At 44.9% G+C, this 22,666-nt stretch overlaps 2 protein-coding genes across 2 annotated transcripts; both read left to right on the forward strand.

The window, feature by feature from the left end:
* The first annotated feature begins 834 nt into the window (after positions 1-834).
* LOC133907513 (polygalacturonase-like) lies at positions 835-2,799 on the forward strand. The gene is made up of 3 exons (XM_062349570.1): positions 835-1,221; positions 1,448-1,553; positions 2,003-2,799. The coding sequence occupies exons 1-3, from the start codon at positions 1,001-1,003 to the stop codon at positions 2,201-2,203; spliced, it is 528 nt and encodes a 175-aa protein (XP_062205554.1). The 5' UTR covers positions 835-1,000; the 3' UTR covers positions 2,204-2,799.
* A 16,402-nt stretch (positions 2,800-19,201) lies between these two features.
* Positions 19,202-22,355, forward strand: LOC133909036 (CBL-interacting protein kinase 11-like). The gene is made up of 2 exons (XM_062351304.1): positions 19,202-19,606; positions 20,239-22,355. Exon 2 carries the CDS (start codon positions 20,536-20,538, stop codon positions 22,084-22,086), a length of 1,551 nt encoding a protein of 516 aa, XP_062207288.1. The 5' UTR covers positions 19,202-19,606; positions 20,239-20,535; the 3' UTR covers positions 22,087-22,355.
* Positions 22,356-22,666: the final 311 nt, after the last annotated feature.

A 22,666-nucleotide genomic window follows, 5' to 3' on the forward strand; every position in this document is an offset into this window, starting at 1 on the left:
AATTTTGGTTGCGACGAACTTGCCCAAAAAAAACAGTAGTCATGTTCCCTCTCAACCAAGATGAGCTATGGTCAGACCGCACAGTCAAATTGGGTTACCTCTTCTCTAGTGAGACTGTGAGAGTGAGAGCCTGAGAAACAGATCCTTGGTCCATGCGTGCACATGAACAACCTTAAATCCTATAAACCATCCGTCACGCATGCATCCAACAAATCTAAATCGAATCCACGACTGCACACGTGCCGTTCTCACGCTTGAACCAAGAAAGACCAGCGCCAGCACCATAATCTTCAATCTTCGTATCACTCTTGGACCACTAGCTCAGCTCGGACCCTATGTTTGTGTTAACTTCTGCTAAGTACCACAGGCTTTTCGGGTGCACATGCAAGCAGCAGCTGCGCCATGGCTCCACCACTGTCCTTCGTTTCCCGGCGGGCAGAAATAAGAGGAATATTTGATTTTTGGTGAGACCGATTGACGTCGATCCGCAGAAACAGAACGCACAGGCAATCATACACAACTAGCAAGTGACGTGACGAGTGAGGCTAGAGGAGGATGCAAGGCTACACCGGAGGGTACGTACGCAGCTACTGACCCTGCCTGTGTGCTCTTTTGTACGCGAGTGTACAGTGCTTTCATAGCTGATGTATTAAACTCGACGATCTGTAGTAGTCTTGTCTGAGGGGAGGGGTTACAACTTACGATCCTGATTTATTGCTACAGTAACGATACAATATCCATGGTACAGTGAATTTGTCATAGTGATTTGCATGTCGCCCTACAGTATTTTACTGCAAATTACTGCAGCGCCGCACACATGCACTGTTCAAAACACTGTAGCGTGATGCGTTTGCTCTGTAAAGGTCACGTCTCCCCTTGCCCCTGTGCTTCAGCTTCCGCTTCCTAAATTTGGCCGGCTGGCGAGCTCCCATTCTACAGTGCTGCGGCTTCAGGGGCTTGAAAAGGAGCTGTTTGCCTGTTCCTGAGGAGTACCCAGGCCATGGAGTGCTCCCGGGGGAGGCGGAGATGGAGTTGCAGATCCATGCTAAAGCTGGCGGCTTTGTGCTTCGCCGTGGCCATCTCGCTGTGCTGCGCTTGGTCCTGGGCTTGCGATGGCGGAGGCTGCAGAGGGAGTCCTGTGTTGCTCCGTTCAGGTAATGGGTCGACCGAGCTGTGCTCCTTTGCGCAGATGTTTACTCCATTTTGGGAACTTTGGTTTCAGTGAGTTGGTGTGACGCTTTTCTCATCCATTTTTATGTCTGGCGAGGTTCATTCGTATTTGTTGCATGATGCGTGTTCTTTCTTCATGTAGCTGGACTATACCAGTCCACTGCATGGTTGAAGCGAAGAAACCTAGCTGATCATTGTTGCACTGCATTGTTGTAGTTTAGCTTACGATTGAGGATCACTAGCTAAATAGCTTCACTGTCCTCTTTTTGTTCTGCAGAACTCTGGAGACGAACTGCAACCTCTTGCGCCAATCAGGTGCGTATTCATCTGCTCTGCTAGCTAATTTCCCTTCTACTGCACTGCACACCGTCGGAATCCACACGGTTGTGCAGATCGTCGCTGCTTGGCCTCAGCGCACGTTTAGGATCAACGCGATGCGACCGTGCAGAAATCAGAAGACTTGTTTAGTAGTTGTCTTGCTCACAATCTGCTCCACATTCGTCACAACGCGCCTTCAGCTAGCCCATCACAAGTCCAAATCCACACAAAGCATAAAGGCTACCGCACAGGCTCCGCCATGGCAGGTGCACGCTGCAGTTCCCACTAGCGCGCACAGGCACGGCCATGCCAGCGCACCGCCCCGTCCGACAACCCTTCAACGACGGCAGGGCCCATGGCTTTTTGACCAAACGGTGATGCCAATCGATACAGCACCGCAACGCAATGCCATGCACGACAGCGACCCGACCTTACAGACAGATACGTACGCTTGAAGAGAGAGATCAGACATATGCCCTTTCACTGATGGATTAATTCTTCTTGCTGCTCGCAGGGATTCCCTAGCGGCGGGCAATGGCGGCGGCTGCTGGCGGAGGGGCCGGGGTCGTACCCGCCGCGGTGCACGTCCAAGTGCGGCGAGTGCAGCCCGTGCTACCCGGTGCACGTGGCCGTGCCGCCGGGCGTGCCGGTGACAACAGAGTACTACCCAGAGGCATGGCGTTGCAAGTGCGGCAACCGGCTCTACATGCCGTAAAGGAGGCAGTCCGCAGTCGGGATGAAGATGCCTACTCCGCGCGAGCAAGGAGGCAGGCAGACGGCGGCCGGCCGGTGAGCGTGTCGAGAGCGCAGCTTGCAGTTGCAGGAGCTGTGCAGCACTGGTCGGACGCTGCCCCCCCCCCCCCCCCCTGGTGAATTATTGCAGCGGGCCGGGTGGCTCGCCTGCGCGCGGTGTCGTGGTCCTCGCTGCGCGCATGGGTGGATCTGCAGCGCCAGCGCGCGCGTGGTGGTGACCTACCGGCTGCTGGGATACTGAGCCTGTGCATGTCTGTTCTGCGCCGCTGGAGTTTGCACGGCCCTACCACGAGCCGTGGAGGCATGGGGGCGTACGGCGCGTCAGCGCTTGCCGAGGAGGGAGGGAGTTGCAACGACATGATCTGATTGCTTCCCGCTCGGTCCTGCACGTGTCCGGATCATCTGTTGATACTCCATGTTTCTAATTTCATCTTATATTATTCTGGGATTTGAATTTCTTACAATTTTTTTTTCGTGGTGACCATTGTAGCTAATTTCCCTTTTTTTAGACGGAGTTAAATGTTGTTGATACTACTATCTGGTGGTAGAATGGAACAGTTGGGAACTCGTATGCTGCAGTGTAAACTAGCACGTTCCAGCGTACATCAATGTGCAGTCTTGTATTACATGTGCTGACGCTCCTAGTCCAACATTACATGTGCTGACGCTGGAAGCCTGCAACTCTATGGAGTCTGCAGTAGAGCTGGACAATCCGACCCTGTCAGCGACTGGGCACTGGCTAGGTAGCCTGAAAATCGGTAAGGGCCTCCACGCACGTGGGCTAACAACATTATCTGGACCAATTTGCCTGGTCGTCAAGTCTGATCCATATCGGTGTAGCCGGCCCAAAAAATTGTACATGAGCTTCGTCGGCCCAACATTAATACATGACTCCTTTTACCAGGCCGTACAAGTGGCCTACTCCTAGATCGGCAACAGACAAGTCCAACTACGCTTTTTTAATTTTTATATTTCTTAAATCGAAAAATTGTTAAAACTAAACGTTCCTTCGGAAAAATCGCACACTAAACTCTGTCGCTGGTTAGAAAGACGCCAAGGACATATCCTTTCCAATGGACGACATTTTTTAAAAATAAAAAATGATAAGTTCCATTACTCTCAAAATTCAAAACAAATATCGAAATAGTTATGAAAAATTCAGGAAAAAAATGTATGATATAGATGATGATATAATCTTCTAATGGATGACATGTATAATTTTTCAAAATTGGCATCTATTTTTATATTTTTTAATTTAAGAATATATGAAAAAGTTCTCCAACTACGTGGCGTGGGCTGCTAATGGTTTGATCTCAAACCAGTTTTAGTGGTTTGATTTTTGAGTTGGGCTAATTTAGTTTGGTAGAGAATGGGTTGAGATGCCTAATGATCTGATTCAGTTTGGACTGGCGATTAAAATAAACTGGTTAGAGTTTAAATGAGTTCAATTTTTTAGGTCCAAAATGTGCGTTGAAACCACGTGTCGAACTAACCGAGGGCCCGAGGCCCGACTGCCGTAGAACGGAGAGCTCGAGAGGCCGAGAGACCAACAAGGCTGTCGAGAGACTCTTCCACCGCCACGACAGGCGCCGTCGCCTCGCCTACCCGTCCCACCCTCCTCCATGGGTCCTCCCCCTCCGCTTCGCGCTCTCCAACTCAGTTTCCTCCACAGATCCACAGCCAACAGAGGCGGAGCACGCTAAGAAGCAAGCCATCACTTGCGTGAGAGAGAAAGCGGCCATCACCAGCTCTGATTCGCTATTCTGACAGGAGTCCTCTCCTATCTTGGGTTGGGTCTCGACGCCGCCGTAAACGGAGAGCTCCCTCCCCACTTGCGTCTGCTGCTCGGCTCCTCCTCGACGCATGAAAGCTGAGCGAGAGGTCACGGGCTCTCTGGCACCCTCTCTCTCCGTGTGTGTGTGTTAGGATGTGTTAGTGATGCTACTGCTGCTACGGCATCAAGCGGAGATGAGGAAGATAAGCAGGCGCAATCCATCAGGAAGGGCACAAGAGTGCATCAGCCCAATGTGAAGTTGATTGGACCGAAATGGCTGCGTAAGAGTGGTGTGGGCTTGGCCCATGAGTATACGTGGGAGAGGTGTCGCGTGCGTGAATTGAGCGCTTAAAACTCTGGCGCGGTGAGATGGGAAGGACAGGCTATAAACAGAATAGATTTCTCCTCCTTTTGTTCACGGTGATGTGAGTCGGCCGGCGAGCAATACCACCTGCCTTCCTTAGATCTATATTCTTCTTCTTCTTCTCTGCCTCTCCACTTCTCCAATCCCTATCCCGTTGCTAACATTTGGTATCAGAGACACCATTTTGGTGCATACTAGAGCCACACGTCATTTCACTCGGTTTCAACGGAAGCTTGGCGCCATGGATTCTAGTATGAAGCTCCTGTTTGATGAAATGAAGAGTCTGAAGCAAACTGTTGAGAAGCAATTGGCGGAGTCCAATCTGAAACACGAAGAGCGATTCAAGCAATTGAACGAACACTTACGAGCGATTGGTCTTTGGAAGCCTCAAATTGACGCTTGGAAGCCTCAAATCGACACCACAGTTGGTGATTTGAAGATGGAGGTCACAGTGATACGCAAGCACCTCGATCAGTGCTTCTCAAGCAAGACTCTCCTTCACTAGGTCTCCTCGTCACACCGGTGATGGCCGCGACTGCCTCACCTTCCGATCAAACAATAGTCGGTCCCGTCATGCACCACTGCAACATACATCACTGGGAGCGTGGGTTTGGGTGTGTCGGCCCCGTCCAACAACCCTTTCTCATCTCACGGTCAAGGGTACGTGAAATGACAATGATGTTGCATAAAGGGGGGTGAATAGACGTTTTTACAAAAAAAATTATCCATTTTTTCGTTAGCCTAAACTTGCAGCGGAAAATAAACTAATGAATTTTCCACAAGTAAAAATGCTAAATATGCTAGGCTCAACTAGTGCACAATCACCCTAATAAGTGTGAAAGTTACAATTCTAGGGTGACAAAGATTATTCAAAATTAGCAAAAGATATGCAAAAAAATGCTAGTTAAAAATCATGAAAACAGTGTTCACCGGATACTCCGGGTTGACTCGGATACTTTGAGTTCAGATCTGATTGTACAGTATCCAAAGTTTTTGGGTTAAATATGGAACCTTCGGATTCAGCAGGGAATGAACTCGAAACAGAAATTAAAGGACGCATAAGGAGTTCTAACTTAAACCGAATGAAGTCGTATGTTCCAAATGATAATTCCAAGTAGATCCATAGAGAACCTATAATAAATATACGCGATTTGTTTCCTGAAGTTCAGACTCCTCCACTAGAGGTTTCTACATCTCCGTTGAGGGGCTCGGTCATATTTGAGCCGGGTTTCTCTCAACTTTTTTCCTCTCCAAGCTCAGTTATACTTAAGCTTGGGTTTTCACTCTTGATTTCTTCCATTTCGAAGGTGAAATCAAAGTCTTCACAAATTTTTCGTATCACACTACAACCCTGAGTGCTCGCTGGCAACACAACCTTGATTGAATCCCTAAGAGTAACACATACTTCGCAAACTTCTTGTCGATGAACTCGAGTGCTCAAGATGAGAGATACGCTCACTTGCACTCAAACTTAAAATCTCTCAACCCAACTTACTTTTCTTCTCAAATCACACACTAGATTAGAGTGAGAGGGAGTTCATTTGGCTTTAGAAGGTTTTTCTTTCGTGCCCAAGCAGTAGCAAACAAGGGTGAGGTGAGGTGTTATTTATACTCTTTCTCCAAAAACTAGTCGTTACACAATTTTTTTTACTAACCTAGAGTATCCGGATCAATCCGGAGTCTCTGGGTTAATACTAGAATGTATAACCGAGAGCCCTAGATAGAGTAGAACTCGGAGGATCCAGACAATTACCAGAACCTGCAGTCTCTGGGTCAACCTGGAGTATCCAGGTGAAACACTTAAGCCCTAACAGACCACCCGGCTTGGAGCTAAATCCGGAGACTCCGGCCAACCCAGAGTATCCGAGTCAGCACGGAGTGTCCGAGTTCAACACAACCGACCCTCTGTAAACGACGAAAACTTTGATCCTAGAGTCCGATTTTGATAATTTGGACTCTACAAAAAAACTTATTCAGAGGGATACACAACCCAACCGAATTCATGATCCCAGACATATTTAATCAAACTAGGAACACTCCAAAACCCAATTCAAATACTTCCACACTTTTCGCATCAGATTCCTAAAGCGAACTCTTACTTTGGGTTGATTAGAAAATCTTGAGCACTGATACACGACAAATAGCTCACGTTGCATCGCTCTTAATAGTGCGACATACCTATACTCAACTTCAAAGATAAAACACGTTTGAATTACATTGAGCTTTTGAATACCTGCAAGTACTGCTTCTTTCCTTCAAACTTAGAGGGTTGGAAACTTTTACATCGTCGTCACTCCATCTCTTCTTGCTTATTTATGTGATTTATGTAAATCACCGGTAGATTCACATGACCTCGCATGATATAGGCGCAAAGTTTTTGCTCGCTTTTCACCATCGCCTTGGTCCTTCGGCGCCAAGCCATTTGTTTGTCCTTCACCACGGATGGTCCATCACAGCCGAGTCTTGCTTGCCCTTCTCTGTCTTGCTATAGAAAAACCATTTTGTATTTTACATCTTTAAGAAATTCAATTTATCATATATGAAATCCAATCTTGTCTTCACTCTTGACATATTAGATTTCAATTCAACTTATGTCTTCTTATGTATTAACCTCAACTCACTCTTAAGCATAAAGCACACGGCTTAGTCAATACAACTTTATTGACAATGATGTATCTTTAATTACTTGATCTCCATAAGTAACTTAATATTCACGCTTATCACCAATCATATATGAGTTTTTCTTTCTTCTTATGAGTATCAGTAAGAGCTCATTGATCTTGATGCCCATGTCTCCTCCATGCATCATCTATAGAACAACTTACTAACAAACTTAATGATATTATTAGTCTATAGATATTATTATTAATTAGAAAACTACACATAAGACCTAGATGCACTTTCAATACGCATGATTTCCCTCATCATAAGCATTATGGTGATGAGTTGCATTCGGTGGGTCACATGATAGCCATTTCTCACACATTCCCTCGATCACCTCACCAAATCATCATGGCAAAATCCCTAAAATCAATTTCCCACAATTTGATGGTAGCAATCCTAAATTGTGGAAATATCGCTATGAGGACTATTTTGATTTCTACTCTATTGATCCTGCAATTTGGATAAAAGTAGCCTCAATGCACTTCTCGGGTGCGGCTGCGAGGTTGGCTCCAGACACTTGAGCGCTGCATCCGGCACATCTGATTAGGCAACTCTTTCGCATCAAGCAAGTAGGATCTATTGCAGGGTACATAGAACAATTTTCTGAATTGGTGGATCAATTAACTACATATGAATCGGTCATCGATCCTCGTTATTATACCATGCATTTTATTGATGGATTAAAATATGGTATCAAAGCCATCGTGTTAGTTCAACGCCCCCAAGATTTGGATATTGCTTGTGTTATGGCTTTCTTGCAGGAGGAGATGATTGACTCTGCGAAGCATAAGGGGTACAAAAAGCCTGAATACAGTCAGAACCGGGCAGTCCCTTCTGGTCCATATCCATTACCTCCTCCTCCGACTCCAAACACGAACAAGCCTACTGGTCCTGCAAAAGACATAAGAGGTCTAGGAGGTAGCACGAAATGTATCTGTAGAAGATAAGATCTCTTCACTTCGTGCTTATCAGAGAGCTAAAGGTTTGTGCCACTAATGTGGTGAAAGGTGGAATAGGGAGCATAGATGTTCCTCTTTAGTACAGCTGCATGTCATGCAAGAGATGTGGGATTTTTTGTCTGATGAGGAAGATACTACCTCAGAGCCTCAACAAGTGGAATCATTAGAAGCTCAATTGTCCATGGCCTTATCTGAAGCAGCAATTACATGTCAGGATGCGCCTCATACACTGAAACTATAGGGTTCTATTCAACACTACTCCTTACTGATTCTCATAGACTCGGACAGTTCTCACTCTTTTATTAGTGCACATGTGGCATCTCAGCTCCAAGGAATATCTTCTACGCCTACACCACTAAAGGTTCAAGTTTCTAATGGTGAAATCATATAGTGTACAACTAAATTACTGCATGCTGACTGGACTGTTCAGGGTCATTCTTTCAAGTCTACATTGAAAATTATACCATTGCACAATTATGATTTAATCTTAGGCACATATTGTCTTGAATCACATTCCCCCATGAAAGTGCATTGGAGTCAGAAATGGATGTCAATTGCTTATAAGGGCTCAAACATCATACTGCAAGGAGTTTTACCTGAATTGCCTGAGTGCACATTGATTGAATTTCTGCATATCACTGCTGACCTTGCTTCTCAAGATACATCAACAAATCCTCAGCCTATACTTCAGTTATTGCAGGAATTCAATTCTATTTTTGAAGCACCTACTGATCTTCCTCCGGCTAGAGTGTGTGATCACCACATACTTCTCATTCAGGGTGCAAGACCTTTCAATATCAGACCCTACAAGTATGCACCTGCTTTGAAGTATGAAATAGAAAAGCAAGTTTCTAAAATGTTGTTGACTGGTCTTATTCAACCAAGTACAAGTGCATTTTCTTCTCCAGTGTTACTTGTCAAAAAGAAAGATGGTACATGCATTTTTGTGTGGATTATAGACATCTCAACGCTATGACAGTCAAAAGTAAATTTCCTTTACCTATCATAAATGAGTTTATGGATGAATTAGCCTTGGCTAGTTGGTTTTCTAAACTAGACCTTTGGGCTGGTTACCATCAGATTAGGCCAGCACATGGAGAAGAATATAAGACAACCTTTCAAACACATTCAAGCCATTTTGAGTTTAGGTGATGGCTTTTGGCCTAACTGGTGCCCCAAATACTTTCCAAGTTGCTATGAACAAAACATTGCAGCCACTGTTGAGAAAATATGTGCTAGTATTCTTTGATGATATACTAGTTTACAACAGAACTTTAGGGGAGCATGTTCATCATCTGAGGCAAGTCTTGCAGCTTCTTCAAGCTGATCAGTGGCAAGTCAAATTTTCTAAGTACACTTTTGCCCAAAGGGAAATTGCTTATTTAGGCCATGTGATATCTGAGAAAGGAGTCACAACTGATGCATCCAAGATTAAAGCTATCAGAGATTGGGCCACACCTGGAAACACAAAACAGTGAAGCTTTTTGGGATTGGCGAGATACTATAGAAAATTTGTGAGGCATTTTGCTATCATCTGTAAATGACTGCCAAAACTTTTGAAAAAACATGCTCTCTTTCACTGGAATTCTTCCCATGATGTAGCATTTTCATCGCTTAAACAAGCATTAATACATGCTCCAGTCCTGGTCTTACCTGATTTTAACAAGCAATTTCAAATAGAAACTGATGCAAGTGTTCAAGGAGTAGGTGATGTTTTGCTACAAGCTGGGCATACTTTAGCATTCATAAGTAAAGCTCTCGGTCCTAAAACGGGTGGTCTATCTACATATGAAAAACAGTATTTGGCAATATTGGTGGCTATTGATCAATGGAGGTCATATCTACAATTAGCTGAATTTGTCATTTTTACTGACCATCAGAGTCTCACACATCTTGTTGATCAAAGATTACATACCCATTGACAACATAAGGTTTTCACTAAGTCAATTGGCTTGCAATACAAGATCCTGTACAAGAAGGGCATTGAGAATAAAGTGGCTGATGCCCTCTCTAGGCATCCTAACCCTCCTGGACAATTGTTAGCCATCTCTGCTAGTCACCCTATTTGGTTAGAATCTGTCCAAATGAGTTATCAAAAAGATCCTAAGGCTCAACAAATGCTCACTGCTCTAGCTGTTGATTCTCAAGCACTCCCACAGTTTGCTCTCAAGGATGGACTTCTTAGATACAAAAGTAGGATTTGGTTTGGTGCTAATCCTGAATTGCAATTGCAACTCATATCTGCTATCCAGTCTTCAGCAGTAGGGGGTCACTCCGGGTTTCTGGTTACTTACAGAAGACTAAAGCAATTGTTTGCTTGGAAGGGGATGAAGGCAACCACTCATGCTTTTGTGCAATCTTGTCTCACCTGTCAATAGGCCAAACTGGACAGGGCTAAAGCACTTAGCCTGCCAGAGTATCTTCCAGTTCCACAAGGTGCTTGGCAGCTCATCTCTATGTATTTTATTGAAGGATTGCCCCGATCAGGTACTTCAAACTGTATCATGGTGATCATTGATAATTTTTCAAAATATGGTCACTTCGTTGCTCTTTCTCACCCATTTACTGCTATCAAGATAGTCCAAGTCTTTATGGATACTATTTACAGATTAGGTGGATTACCTCAAGCTATCATTTCTGACCGTGACCCTATTTTTACAAGCAAATTTTGGCAAGAATTGTTTAAACTCACACATGTTCAACTTAGAATGAGTTCTACGTATCACCCTCAGTCTGATGGACAAACCTAGAGGGTCAATCAATATGTGGAAATCTTCTTAAGGTGTTTTGTTCATACAACTCCTAAGCAATGGCCTAAATGGCTACCATTCTCTTAGTACTAGTATAACACTAATTTCCACTCTTCTCTTAAGCTATCTCCTTTTGAAGTGCTTTATGGTCACAAACCAAGAGAGATGGCCTTGGACCTCCTTGCTGTCAACCCAATTTCTGATGTTCAACAGTGGTTAATTGAAAGAATACTTATGATGTCAGTAATTCAATAGCATTTGTTCCGAGCTCAAACAAGAATGAAATCACAAGCTGACAAACACAGATCTGAGCGCTCCTTTGCTATTGGTGATCAGGTCTTCCTCAAAATCTACCCATATGTGCAGTCTTCTCTAGCGCCTCGTGCCTTTTAGAAGCTAGCTTTCAAGTTTCTCGGGCCATATCGAGTGGACATGTTGCTTATAAACTGGAATTACCAATCGAAAGTTCCATCCACCCGGGTTTTCATGTCTCACAACTCAAGAAGGCCATCGGCAACACTCAGGTAACTTCAGTTTTACCTAACACTGACGTGCAGTTTCAGGTACCACAGATGATTTTGCAACGTCGAGTGGTTTGCCGAGGTGACGAATCGATCTCTCAGGTGCTAGTGAAATGGTCTCGGATGCCAAAGGAGCTCAACCAAAAGAGATTGGCAACTCAATTGCATCTGCCCACTTTGCCTTCAAACCTCAGAATCAACTATGGCCATTCTTATCTCGTGGCCAATCTGTATGGAAAAGAATGGAACGGACACATCTTCAGGAATGTTTGGCGATAGCTGAACTCTGCTGCTAGAGCCTGTGTTTACTCCTCGTCCTCTGTTTCCTTGTTTGTTTGTTCAGCAGGAATGCCGTCCTGCGTAGCGTTTTCTTCCTTGCTGCAGGGCTTGGCCCTTGTTCACGCTGCTGCCTTTCTGTCACCAAGAAAGAACTCGAAACCAAAATTGCTGTTTGAAAACCGAAACGCAGCCTGAACCTGGTTCGTCTAAGATTATATATTTTCCCTGAAATTCATCTGAAATGTATTCCCTCTGTACATGTCGTGTACTCGTATTCCAATTGAAATACGTTGATTGCACAAAGCGCACGTCACCAAGTCTCGTGAACTGCAGGTGAGGTCCATCTTCAGTGTCACTGTTGCTTCCTGCAAAGAAATTGGCAGCTGAGAGTTACTTGATCTATTGGCGCCGGCGCAGGTTTCACTTCTCCATTAACAGTAGGCGACGTGAAAGAAACACCACACCAGGTCCAGGTGCAAGGCTCTTTTCTCTCTCGTTTTGCTGGGTTTATTGCTATGAAGCTTTAATGCCGTGTCTATTTCTAAACGGAATAAATTGTAAATTAAGAAATGAATATACATACATATATGCTTCTCACACATCAGATTTACGAATACCACAGGTTAAGAATACTGTGAATTTGTTTTTGCTCGTAAACAAACAACCATTGTTAAGATAAATGTCCTTTTGTGGTTTCAGTTTAGGTAACTTTAGTAGGTTTCTTGTGGTAGAACTGCAGGTGAAATTGACAGGTTAGTTTCTTGTTTGAACAGGCCGGTGACAGCTTTTGTAGCCTCCAAATTGGCATGTCCGCTATAAAGAACAGGCAGGCCAACTAAAACAACCATCATTTATGATTTTGTCTTACTGTATTTTGATGTAAGGACTAAGACGGTGAATGAGAAAATTGACTTAGCAACTTGATTTGTTTTTTACTTTCGTTCATATTTTTATTTAATTCTTTGACCGTTTACATATTTGTGTGAATTTTCTAGATTTTTGTTACTGTTTCTTGTTCATTACACGTGACATTTTATAATTTGTGACACTGTCTTGAAGGCTTGAGTGCTAACTGGATATCATCTAGTTCTTGCTCGGACAGACTAGTTTCACGTCGATACAATACAAAAAAGTAATTGAGATGAACAAAGCAGAGTTGCACAAACAGCATCGAAGCTAGCACTAGGAAAAATAAATAAATCCATGATCAGAGAGGTGTCATGGATTGAAGCAAAGCTGCCAGATCTCAAGTCGAACGAGTCGATGGGCCGCAGCTGATGAGGAGCCCAATTCCGTCCAAATGCAGAACGGGCTGGGTGCTAACTGGGTTTGGTGGGAACGGGTTACAAACCACGGTTCCAAAACGGGTTGAAACCATTCAGAGGAGATGGGGCTAGATTGGTTTGGGCTGAAGCTGATAGTGGGTTAGATTGGTATGGTTTTGGGAGGCGAAGTGCTGGGCTCGTTGTGCTTCAGTTGAACACTTTGATATGGAGTTTTTTTATATATATTTTTTCAATTAAAAATTTAAATAAATAGATTCATCATCGTAATAATTAGAAAATAGGCGTCTGCAGCCCCCTGAGAGGACTGCAGCCCTCTGAGAGGACGGTTAGGCCTCCTTACCACCCCTGAGAGGGCGGATGGCCTAACCGCTCCCTCACAGGGCGCGTACGGCCTTCCCGCTCACGTCGACCCCTTACCGCTCCCTGAGAGGGCGGTTAGGGCCCTTGCCGCACTCTCAGGGGGCGGTAAGGAGGCTGCCCGCCCACCTCCCCACCTCCTCCCTTCTCTATAAAAGGGTGAAAATTGAGATAAAATTCTCATTTTAATCCGAAAAAAGAGAAAGCTCTGAAGAGGGAGGAGAGGAGAGGAGAGGAAGAGAGCGTGGCGAAACCCTGCTGCATTTGATCCGCGAATTTGAAGATCACTTTCCGATAATTTCTTGTATACTTTTATTGTTGTTAATAAGTACAGTAGCACTGTATGACATAGGGTTTAGACATGTATGACCTAGAGTTTAGAAAATACTGTATTTAGTAGAATATTGTCAATATTACTTACGACATGGTACGTGCCACGTACACGTACACGGGTCACCTACACCCCAGAGTGTGTCTGGCCCCACGTCGCGTCGACTACGGAGGCGTACTCGGTCCATTGGGACGAGGACGCTGCATTGGCAGTATATGTAATTTACATCTTATTTTGGTACTCCATACTCGCGTAACAATGACTATAAATTGAAATTGTTATTTCTTGTTTGTTTCCACAGGCCGATATCATTTATGATATCCATAAGGACGCAGCTGATATCATGGACCGCCTCAGGCAAGAGGTGCACCTCAATGTGTCGGATGTAGCGGGGTTCATCAAGCGGGTTTTTGACAAGACCGCGCGGGCCTTGAAGCTTACCTCTTGCCGGTCCACCACAGACGTTGCAGGAGCGCCTCCTAGGTCTAGTGGGGTCTACTCCGAGTTGTCCGGAGGTCTGATGTGCACCGCCATTCATCGGTGTCGGCACACACACGACCCCTTTTACCACGCCATGCTGGCCCAGACCCAATATGTACGGATTTTTTATTCACACGGCGTTTAAATATATTTGTTACTTACTGGTGCATTGATTTTAAATAAATATTAGGTGCACCTACACACGCCTTGACGCAACCACGTAGAACGAGCCCTATGCCTCCACCCTCAGGTACTGGGCGACACTACATCCCCGTATTCAATATATTCAGCAATATATCTAATATTGTCCACAGGTTATTTTGGTGATGAGGTCGGCCCGTCTTCAGCTGCCCCGCGATCGATCCCACCACCACCGTTTGAGCCTTACTACGACACGTCCGCCTGGCCATCTTCTGCTGCACCGGCATACCACACAGGTACAATAGTGCATTTTGTACAACTACTTTCATTTCCATATTTTCCATATGTAATACATTTATTTGTTCATAGGCCCCTCCAGCCAGTACACATGGATGCCAGCGGATCCTTCGCAGTCTTCGTACCCTAGTCAGGAGGATGAGGCTGAGCCGGTGTAATGCCCATAAAAAAAATAAAAATAAAATTAACTAAAGCTGGGAAGAAGACAAACCCATCAGGTGTTTCTCGTACCTTAGAGACAAAGGAAGAAGACACTAGGATAAAGATTAACTGAACTGGGAAGTACACTAGCCATCATGAGCATATGGCGTTGCATTGCACCTGGTCACACATGCACAAAAATTTGGCTTCACCCAAACCAATTAAATAAATCTTGCTAGCTATTGCTTGGCTGAGAGAGAGCCAGCAGACTAACCTCAGTAGAAGACCTACAAACTTACTAGCTCTTAGGCTCACCTGTATGTACCGAAAGGTCATCCTTTCATTTTCTCAAAAGGCAACTGGATAGCACGAGATAACTTGGACATATCCTTGCTTCCTATAAATAGCAGTGGTGGCCATGCTTAAGAGGGCACGCCACACTGAAAATCAAACAACTTGTTCTGGGTGGAAATCAAGGATCGCAGGAGTAAGAGGTAGCTCAGTGTTGGCCAACCGCGGTGCAGAGCAGGCAAGCGGACCACCCTAGTAGCTTATGCTCTCTCTTCGTGTTCTTATGTTAATATATGCATGCGTACCTTTTTACAGTATGCATTATGTGTAGTTTGTTTTGATTTTATGTTGTAAAATGCTGGTGTTACGACAGCAAACATATTGTGTACCGATCACAGTTCAGGTGTGGGACTGTCTGAGTTCTCCACAGAGAATGACTCTTGTATAGAACAGAGTAATCGGTGATGGATCCGTAGGAGCGACCGATACTAGTAAGTCAAGGTTGTCGTTGCTCGTGGGATTAAGGGCTCAGCTCTGCTGGGACTTAGGTTCTAGTAGGGACTGCTGATGTCGGAGTACCCCTCTTAAGAGATTAAAAAGTGTGAAATTTCACCCCTGTGACTTCTGGGTTGGGAAGCTTACGGTCATGTGTAACACCAGAGTTTTACTAAAGAAAAAATAATAATAACATTTGTGAAATAATCTACTATTTTGTGTGTCTGTTGGCTGAGTGTGATTTATCGTACTCACCCTTGCTTTAATCTATTTTTTTTGTAGCTGAAAGCAGTGATGGTCATGCCATCGAACCAATGTCGGGGCATGAAGATGAGCCATAGACGTAGCCAACGGGAGGGAAAATAAATCCATCTAGTAGTTGATATGTTTTCCACTTGATTATTTTAGCTTCCGCAATATCAGATGTAATAAATAGAGTAGTTTCAGAGGAGTTATTGATATAATGAAATTTGAATTTCCATTTTAGACTTACATGTTTATCAAAGTTCGTATAAACATGTGGCAACTGTTACTGTTGGACCCTATGTCGGAGCGTGACAGTCGAACCCGCGTACGACCTCGTGTGGGACTTCTTCGGGGGCACACCAGACTACGACGTCCTCCAGCGGTCCTAGGTACCCAATGCTCCGCTTCGGACACAACCCACGCAGGACGAGGCCTCGACACCAGTGCTCCCTACCAGGCCTAACAGGCAGGTCGGTCCACCCGACCCCATCACCTACTCCAGGGGCCACGTGAGGGTCAACCAGCGGCAGCGGCAGCGGGACCATGATGGGGGGAACGACCGACAGCAGCGGGAGAGACAACAGTAGGATTGTACATTTGTTTTTGTAACTTACATATGCATATTCGATTCGCGATGTATTCTTACGTATTCGGACGCATGTAATCTTTATGGTCCACTTACCATGTCGTAACTGCATTTCTTATTCCAATGTGATCGCGCTAGTTGCATTTCTTAATCCAACATGACCGCACGCTACTTTCTATCGTCCTCGGCCATGTATGAACCGTTCACGATAGACCTAGAAAAGTATATCTTACAAAGCTACTTATACACGAAGTGACCGTTCGATAACTCTGTCGGGAGTCTAACTTTACTCACGAAGTGACCACACTACTGAACTTTAACCATTAAACAACATCACCTCTTTCCTGGCGTAATTTGCAGAAACGATATGACCGCTCAACTTTAACCATGAAATGACAACACATGTCTCCTTGCGCAGGCTTTAGACAAGAAGTGACAACACGGGACAACTTTTTTCAAAAAATTAATGACAACACATGTACCAATACACATAGAATCTCTATCCAGCATCAATGCTATAACTTTCCCATTCTTTAAGATGGAATCCAATGCTCCTGCCATTCTTTAAGCCCTTCCACCCACTCCTTTCTTCAAGAGGGAATCCAATGCTCCTGCCTTCCTCCACCATAAATAGTCCAACCTCCATACATTGATGCACCACTCATTTCTCAGTTCTCTCAACGACAATATCTTCCTTAGCTCCACCAAACCCACCAAAGAAACATTGGGGGATTTTCATCCCTTAAGGGATCGAACCACCGATGTCTTCTGTGGTCACCGTTGCAGGTTTCGCGAGTCGCAGGACATCTCATACACCTATGGGCTGCGCTTCTTCATGTATGCCAACTACTAATATGACAAGCCTCAACATGGAACATATGAGTATCCACTGGTATAGCAACAAATATCAGCCACATCTTTACCGATTTCACACCCTGTTTTACTAACCTCTCATCTTGTTCTATTTGTTCAGTCCCCTCCACCGATCTGTGATTTTATTCAATGGCTCGATATTGAGCAAAATTAAGAACAAAAGCAGTGGGTCGACATGACCATGAGGTGGAGAAAAGAAGCTTACGCATGTCGGGAGTATGAGTAACAGCAAGAGGAACTACGCTTGAAGCGGCAGGAAAAAGAGCGTATGAGGAAGGAAACACACGACCATACCGCGACTCAGGCTCAGGAGGCTGAGAGGGCAAGGAAGCGGGAGAGAGCTTGTCGCACTAAGGCGGCAGGTCCCGATGCCCTGCGAAAGGAAAAATATCCTATGTGCACTCAATAGAGAGTATCTAATGTAACCCGACATGTTTTCACTCCCTAAGGCATGTTATGATTAGGAGCGGCGCACTAATAAGTAGGTCTTTGTGCGAACCGTACATGCCACCTTTTTTTTTCTCGTTGTGTCATCGTGGTTACAGTCTAATGTAATGTTTTGCACCATATGTTTAATCTTATGTTTGTTGCCGTTCGCAACCTCATACCCGCGTAATATGCTGCGAGTGCTTCACATATACAATTTGTTCACAAATATTGATTTTTATCCTCCGAATAATACGTAACCTACTTCAAATTCTCGTTTCCCCAATATACCGTTTTCAGTACTTTTCAATCATTTTAATTCCAAAATTTGCAAAATACCTATTTCAATTTTTGAGCAAATACACTAAATTTTGCAATTTTTACAAAATAAAATGTCATAACTGTCCTTGGGAGGGCAGTAAGGTTGCTAACCGCCTTTCCACTGGGTGCAGCCGCCCTCTGAGGGGGTGGTTAGGCCACCCGCTCTCTCAGAGAGCGGTAAGGAGGTTTAACCGTTCTCTCAGAGGGCTGCAACCTTCTCAGGAGGCTGTAAGAAGATCTAACCGCTCTCTCAGAGGGCTGCAACCTTCTCATGGGGCTACAAACGCTTATTTGTGCAATTATTACGATGATAAATTTATTTATTTAATTTTTAATAAAAAAATAAAAAATAAAAATCTAATATGGATTTCAGCCCATTAACAGATTTAGTATTCGTAACAAACATTTTTGTCATGCCCAATAAGGTCGTGCGTAGAGAAGCACGCAACGAAAAGTTTGCAACGGCCCAGCCAAAACACATGGCAGCGCCGTTGTGCCTCGCTGGAGCCTGGAGAACGGTAAACGTGGTGGCGCTCGTGTGGGGAGGCGCCGGCCCCTACACGCGTCGGGCTCAGGCTGGTGCCGCGGCACGGTCGTCGCGAACGCGCAATGGTACGGCTATCGGGTCACGAGAAAGCGCGCGGCGCTCAGGCCTCGCCCTGCCGCCCAGCGGCGAGGTGGCGTGACGGCCACTACCAGTACCACGACAGCTCAGCCTCTCCGTTTTGTTTCTCCTTCCTCCTCCCCGTTCGCCACGCGTTCTTTCGTGCTCTCGCTTCCCGTCTCCGTCAACGGCTACCGCGTCGCGCCGGCCCACCGGCCGTCAGTAGGAAGCCACGCGTTTGGCCCTGCGTGTTCTCTAGGAATCACAAGTGCGCCATCGCCTCTCTGGGGACTGTTCACCTGCCCCGCTTCACGATGAGCAGCAGCCAATGATTATCGGCCGGCGTCTATGGCCCAGCCCAGGAGCAAAAGCGCCCGCAACCTCTCTCCCTCAGCCCGATTACACAACGGTGGACAGCTAACCTGCCGCCCACTTGCTTCGTCGTGGGAGCACGCCGCCAAACAAACACGAGCTAGCGAACGTGCCTTCGGCACGGTGGTAAGGCTCGGGTGGTGAGCAACCCGTTCGGGCTAGATGATTGGGATAGATGACTGGGTGACGTGTTTAGGTTCTGATTTATTTCGATTTTCTTCGGTTCTTTCGACGTAGCGTTACAGAAGGGATTATGATATGCTTATCGTTTACGAGATTCTCGATGAGTTCTGGTGATCTCTAGATGTACATTTTCTTTAAGTTACGTGTAGTTGTAGAATTAATATGTGCGTGCGTTAGATGTATGTAGAGTGAGTGCGCGTATTCATATTTAGATTCTACAGCTGTATTGAGTGGTGAAGAGTAAAAAAAAAAAACATGAGCTAGGAGCTGAATTAGAAGATTCCGAGGGATCGAAGCAGAAAACGCCCGGTTGTGCTGTGCCACCTGAGGCCGAAACCTGACGGCGCAGCGCAGGGCAGCAGCCTCTTCTGGAGCCTACACAAAATTCCCTAGCTCCTACCAGCAGGGAATTCAACTGGCCTCCGTCCGCTTCGCAACTGAGTAAACGGGAATTCGGGCAAGCACCCAATCGGCCCCCGACCGCTTCGCAAGATCGGAGTCGTCGCTCCGATCGCCCCGAGGGAGCTCTTCCGTCGCGGTCGTCATCCTCGTCGCCCCCTCTACCGGCGTTGGATTGCCATGGAGTCGAGATCCATCTGGACTTGGCACTAAGTTGTTTTTCTGGTAAGGAATCCTAGCTTGCTTGGATGTTTTTTCCCCTTCTTCTAAGAATGAGTTTGGTTCTAGCTGATCTTGTTTAACTGCTTTGAGCAATGAACTATCGATTCCAAAATTCCAAATCTGTCTTCCTTTCCTGATGTTAGTAGTGGGCCTGGCGAACCAATCTAATCCATGCATCAACGGTTCTGTTCTTCAGCGCCGCTACACTGATCTCAGTTGACGCCATAGGCCGTTTTTTTTTTGGGAACGAACAGGCACGAGATTGTGCGACGCCATAGGACTTAGGACCCAAGGTTCGGGTGCATTTCAAAGCTTTGTGTTGGCGTGGCTTAGAACTTGGGACCGTTTTATCTTGAAAATCATCAGGGATCATGGCTATTCTGAACTTTTGATGGCTGGTATATGTATTGGACCTGTATGCCTAATAATTGTTTAAACCGGCTCATCTTGGGTCTCTATCCAATAATGCAAGGTTGGTGCTGGAGCCATACTGCAATTGAGATGTAATGCCCATCAAATTCACCTAATATTCTCAAGTGCTGTTGGTTTTCTGTTTAGCAACTTATCTCTTAGTCGCAATTGTCTATACCTCTGTGTATATCTATTCCAATCCAGCTTGTTCTTCCACCTGACAGATTATAACCTGTGACCGCTGAGACTTGGGGATGCAGAAAGATGTGCCTGCACAAAAACAAGCAAATATTTCTTGCTAACAAGACTCGAGCTCTGTTCAAGCTGATATTGTTGGGCTCTCATGAGAATGTGCTTCATCCTGATACCATTCCTCTTTTCCGTGTGTTAAAGCACACTAGATTGAAGGCCTCTATATTTGTAGATCATCACCTTGGAGGCGACAGTTAACATCTCCTGCATTCTTTTATATAAGTGGTGTGGTGCTTCTTCATTTTACTATCCTTGCATAGCTTGATCGGATGGACGGTAGGAGGACAATTTTGATGGGACGTTATGAAATCGGTAAACAGTTGGGACAAGGAACCTTTGCAAAGGTTTATTATGCTCGGAATCTTACAACTGGCCAAGCTGTTGCCATTAAGATGATCAACAAGGACAAGGTCATGATGGTTGGGCTCATGGAACAGATAAAAAGGGAGATTTCAATAATGAGATTAGTGAAGCATCCAAACGTTCTGCAGCTTTTTGAGATTATGGCTAGCAAGAGTAAGATTTATTTTGTCTTGGAGTATGCTAAAGGTGGTGAGCTTTTCAACAAAATAGCAAAAGGGGGAAAGCTTAGTGAGGATGCTTCAAGAAAATATTTCCACCAATTAATTAGTGCTGTTGATTATTGCCACAGTCGAGGTGTTTATCATCGTGACTTGAAGCCCGAAAACCTTCTACTGGATGAGAATGAAAACCTTAAAGTCTCAGATTTTGGTTTGAGTGCCCTAGCTGAGTCTAAGAGGCAAGATGGACTCCTCCATACCACATGTGGAACTCCGGCTTATGTTGCTCCTGAAGTGCTCAGCAGGAAAGGCTATGATGGTGCAAAGGCAGATATATGGTCATGTGGAGTAATTCTGTTTGTTCTTGTGGCTGGCTACCTTCCTTTCCATGACACAAATTTGATAGAAATGTACAGAAAGATTTCCAGAGCAGAGTTTAGATACCCTCGTTTTTTTTCTGCTGAGCTGAAGGAACTGCTAAGTAAAATCCTTGATCCAGATCCAAGTACTAGAATGTCTATCTCAAGGATAAAAAGAAGTGCTTGGTACAGAAGACCTGTTGAAGTAAATGCAAAGAAAAATGAGGCAGAAACAACAGAGAATGCTTTTACAAGTGAAGCTACAACCTCTGGCTCGACAGAGTGCAGCACGTCTGAGGGAAATCAAGGATCATTAAGCCTCCCAAACTTCAATGCATTTGACATTATCTCTCTTTCAACAGGATTTAATTTGTCAGGGTTTTTTGAGGATAAGTATGGTCGTCGGGAAGAACGATTTACCACCAGGCAGCCTTTAACGACAGTATTTACAAAGTTGAAGGAGCTTGCCAAACGCTTAAAGCTTAAAGTTAAGAAGAAAGATAATGGAATCTTGAAATTGGCTGCTCCAAAGGAAGGAAAGAAGGGTATTCTTGAGCTTGATGCGGAGATTTTTGAGGTTGCCCCTTCTTTGCTTTTAGTTGAGTTGAAAAAGACTAACGGGGACACTATGGAGTATCAAAAGCTAGTGAAAGAGGAGATAAGGCCAGCGCTCAAGGATATTGTTTGGGTTTGGCAGGGTGATCAGCACCAGTACTCACAACCAACTCTTCAAGGACAGCAGCCACAGGATCAGTTGCGACCATCATTGCCACAGAAGGAGCAGCAGGACTTGTTTGAAGCACCATTGCCACCACGAGAACCACTGGGCCAGTTGCATTCGCCAATTGCCCCAGACCAACCAGAGCAATTTTCACCACAAGAACCGTTGGACCAGTTGCAACTGCCAATCGCTCCAGAGCAGCCAAAGAACGAGTTCTAACAGTCAACTGGTAATTCACATGTTATTTTCAGCCATAGTTCGTAGCTATACTTTTTTTTCCATATTTGTTCTGTCTGTTTCTAATTCTTCTGGAATTGTAAAGCTGTATGCCTGTATGTACTACAGAAGAGCCATGTATTTCAATTTGGAATCTAGTAGCCATCTGATCTGGATGTCAAACCAAAATTTTGGGAAGAATAATAGCCATTGACCATCAGTGTTGAGTTGTATAAATTATGATGATTGAAGAGTCTTTCTTCTTGGTTTCCTCTACTGTCTCACTGCTATGGGCAGATCTATCGATGTGGGCTTCAGCCTTTTCCTCTACGATCTTGTTTTAGATTTCTTGCGATGCTCTCCATATTTCTTAGGACTTATGAACCTGTTGATAGCAAAAAATGACATGGTCAAAAAAAAAAAAATTGTACACACCGAATAGTCCGGTGTTTAAGGCTATGTCATCACCAGACTATCCGGTGTGTGGAATGGTGGAATTCTGTAGAAGGGTTTCAAAGTCCTAGACACTGGTCCGGTGAAGGTTTCGGTGTGGTCATCGAATTATTTGGTGAGTTCAAAATTT

The sequence above is a fragment of the Phragmites australis genome, chromosome 2, assembly GCF_958298935.1.
Source record: "Phragmites australis chromosome 2, lpPhrAust1.1, whole genome shotgun sequence".
NCBI classification, from domain to species: Eukaryota; Viridiplantae; Streptophyta; class Magnoliopsida; order Poales; family Poaceae; genus Phragmites; species Phragmites australis.

What these genes read in the sequence shown, in the direction of transcription:
- LOC133907513 (XM_062349570.1), top strand. Translation starts at nt 1,001, where the DNA reads ATGGAGTGCTCCCGGGGGAGGCGGAGATGGAGTTGCAGATCCATGCTA. An exon ending in TTTTGGGAACTTTGGTTTCA is followed by an intron (nt 1,222 to 1,447) that starts GTGAGTTGGTGT and finishes TTTGTTCTGCAG; the next exon opens with AACTCTGGAGACGAACTGCA. An exon ending in ACACCGTCGGAATCCACACG is followed by an intron (nt 1,554 to 2,002) that starts GTTGTGCAGATC and finishes TGCTGCTCGCAG; the next exon opens with GGATTCCCTAGCGGCGGGCA.
- LOC133909036 (XM_062351304.1), top strand. Translation starts at nt 20,536, where the DNA reads ATGGACGGTAGGAGGACAATTTTGATGGGACGTTATGAAATCGGTAAA.